The sequence below is a fragment of the Zea mays genome, chromosome 2 (assembly GCF_902167145.1).
Source record: "Zea mays cultivar B73 chromosome 2, Zm-B73-REFERENCE-NAM-5.0, whole genome shotgun sequence".
In the NCBI taxonomy this organism is placed as follows: Eukaryota; Viridiplantae; Streptophyta; class Magnoliopsida; order Poales; family Poaceae; genus Zea; species Zea mays.
The window spans coordinates 146412839-146415646 of record NC_050097.1 but is presented as its reverse complement, the minus strand read 5'-3'; the positions used below and the strand labels follow the sequence as shown (position 1 = coordinate 146415646).

The 2808-nt window shown below is 42.7% G+C and overlaps 1 protein-coding gene across 1 annotated transcript; it reads right to left on the bottom strand.

The window, feature by feature from the left end:
• Positions 1-366: 366 nt before the first annotated feature.
• Positions 367-1263, bottom strand: LOC100277339 (uncharacterized). The gene is given in 1 exon segment (NM_001150933.3): positions 367-1263. A coding segment is annotated over 1 exon segment (588 nt). The 5' UTR covers positions 1131-1263; the 3' UTR covers positions 367-542.
• Between the last annotated feature and the right edge of the window lie 1545 nt (positions 1264-2808).

Genomic DNA, 2808 nt, shown 5'->3' with positions numbered 1-2808 from the left:
CATGTCCGTGTTCGGTGGGCTACATGCCATCCATCGTGCGACACGCGTCCACCATGGGTCCGACACACACGGACGCGAAACCTCGCTTTCGACGGACGTGAAACCTCTATCCACGACCATGCCACAGGTCGACACCCCCGGTATAAATCGTGCCATTTGTACTGGCGGTTTTCTTAAGGAACCGTCAGTACAAATATGATTTCTACTGACGTTTCTTAAGAAAAATGCATGTAGAAATCATTTGAAATCAAAATTTTTTAGTTTTTCAATGACCTTGTATGAAAAAAACCACCAAAATGAAAGTTGTAGATCTATAAAAGTCGTGAAACTTTGTAATTGATAACTTTTTCATTTGAAATCATTTGGACTATCAAAATTGCATATGAATTTGACAAACTTTAAAATACAAATTTTGCAAACGATCTCGGATGAAAAAGTACCAAAATAAAAGTTGTAGAACTTAAAATGTTATTTAATTTTATAGTTGACAATTGTTTTGTTTATAGCCTCAAACAATCAATTTATACTCGGTTTGAATTTTTTTAGTTGTACAAGATCTGCAGTCGTCGTCTGATCTGATTCAATCGAGAAATTGTGTTGTCCATCTCCTCCTCGTCCTCCTCGACTTCGGTGTCCTCGTCCTCGAAAGTGGTGGGCAGCTGGTAGCGACAGAGAGGACAGACGGCGTTGCGATGGAGCCACTGGAAGATGCAGTGCTGGTGGAAGATGTGGGAGCAGGGCATGGCCCGAAGCATAGACGTAGCTGCCGCGTCGTCCTTCTTGTGATCAGGACCAGCGATATCGGCCAATGGGTTGAGGCAGATGGCACAGTCGTCGTCGTGCTTAGCGGTTGGCACCACCTCCTTGAGCCCCAGGATGGCTTCGCTGTACGCGGGGATGCAAGGACGTTTGTTGTTGCGAGCAGCAGTGTCGTCCCCGGCGTCCTCGTGTGAGGGCGGGGATGGGGATGGGGATCGGGGACGGGTTCGAGGCCGGTGGCGATCAACGTAGGGAGCCAAGGCCAAGGCTACGTAGAGATCGTCCTCATCATCAAGATGATCCGGCCGACGGCCGCGGTTGGCGAGCTCCGCCCCGTCCCTGTGGAACCACTCTAACCACACCGGATCCATCTCCGGCCAGTCGTCTAGCAACTCGCTAGTGGGCGGTGCAGTGGTGGCGGCGGGCCGGCGGCGGATGGCAGACGACGATGATGGGATATTTAGGAGCGAGGTTTCGATAAGCAAAAGCAGGAGGCCAGCTGATGGGGTTTCGATCTCAACTAGTCGCATATATAGACGAGGAGGACGGCTGATAACGATGCCTCTGGGGTTCCGATTCCGATCGATCCTAGCTGGGGATCACGGCCCGCAATCTATCTAGGATGGGATGGTTCCGATCGACCGACTTGAACAAGAGGATGCATGGCCGTCGATCGACCGACTTGAACTCGAGCAGCCATGCACCGCTACTGTTAAATCTTCATTTTATTCCATTCCAGCAGCCTCTGAGCAGCTAGCCATATGCATGCATCGCTCCCTTGTCTTGTCAGCCGAGTGCCACAGAATATTCATGACTTTATAACGCATGTCATTCACAAAACATATAGGAAGCATCCGAACCCTAAAGAATATCCACTTAATATAATATCTCCTGCTCATAACGCATTTACATACCCTAAAGAATATTCATGACGTCAAATGCTTATCTACTTTTCAATCTTGTTAAATAGCTCCACAATATATAGTCAGCTCAAGTCACATATGCTATGTGTCTGGTTTCATAGAAATACCATACCACGTTACAAAACAAAAGAAATAAAAAAATAGATCTATGTTTCAATCCTGTTAAATGCTCCGATCCTACATCTTCTTGTCAGTCAGAATGCCACAACAACCAACCTCAAATCTACAGGGTTAGACATACAGGGTTGAGCAGCCAGCGTTAATTTCGGTGGCCTCACTGTAGCCATCGAAAACTGACGTTAACTTTCAGCAGCTTCGAGAGTCTTCGACTATCGACGACGAAAATTAAAGCGTATTTCTAAAATTAGAGTTATTTTTTGGCAGTCTTTCTCTTTTCTTTTTTATTATTTTATTACATTTATTAATATATTGTATATATATTATTGTTATTATTATTTTAGAGAAGTTTACTTTGCAGTATTTAACTACATATATAATTGAGTTAAAAAATTTATTTGCTCTAGCTATTTACACTTATGACGAACGTTGGTCATTTGCATGTCATATTTCCCACTAGCTATATAAATCTGTAGTTAGTCGGCGCTATATATGTCATATTCTATGGGGACTGTTTATTGGTCATATATCTACATAGGTATATTTTGGTTCCATACATATTTCAATATTTTGGTGTGATTTGCAGAATATTTGCTTATTTCATATGCATAGAAATTTAGTGGTCACATTAATCGAAGTTATTTAGCCCGCATAGTATATATTTTGATGAGACCAAAATCCATGTCAACAGATTTCCCCTCGAGGTCCGGATGCGAAAAAAGTTTATGTTAACGGATCCGGATCTCTAAACACTATTTTGCTAATTTATCATTCAATGGACTATGTCTTATACCACCATAATATTTATCCGACAAGGGCGTACATTGTGTCGTGTGACTAAAGATCAGTTTTTTTGTACATGGCTCACAGCCGAAGTTTGATCCATCATTTTTTAATATGATTTTGTGTTTGCATTCGTTATCTCTTGTTGAAGTTTTTGAAACTCTCTGAAACACAATAATTTGTTCGGTGTCTTTATTCAAGCCATAGAAGTACACATATCCCTCTT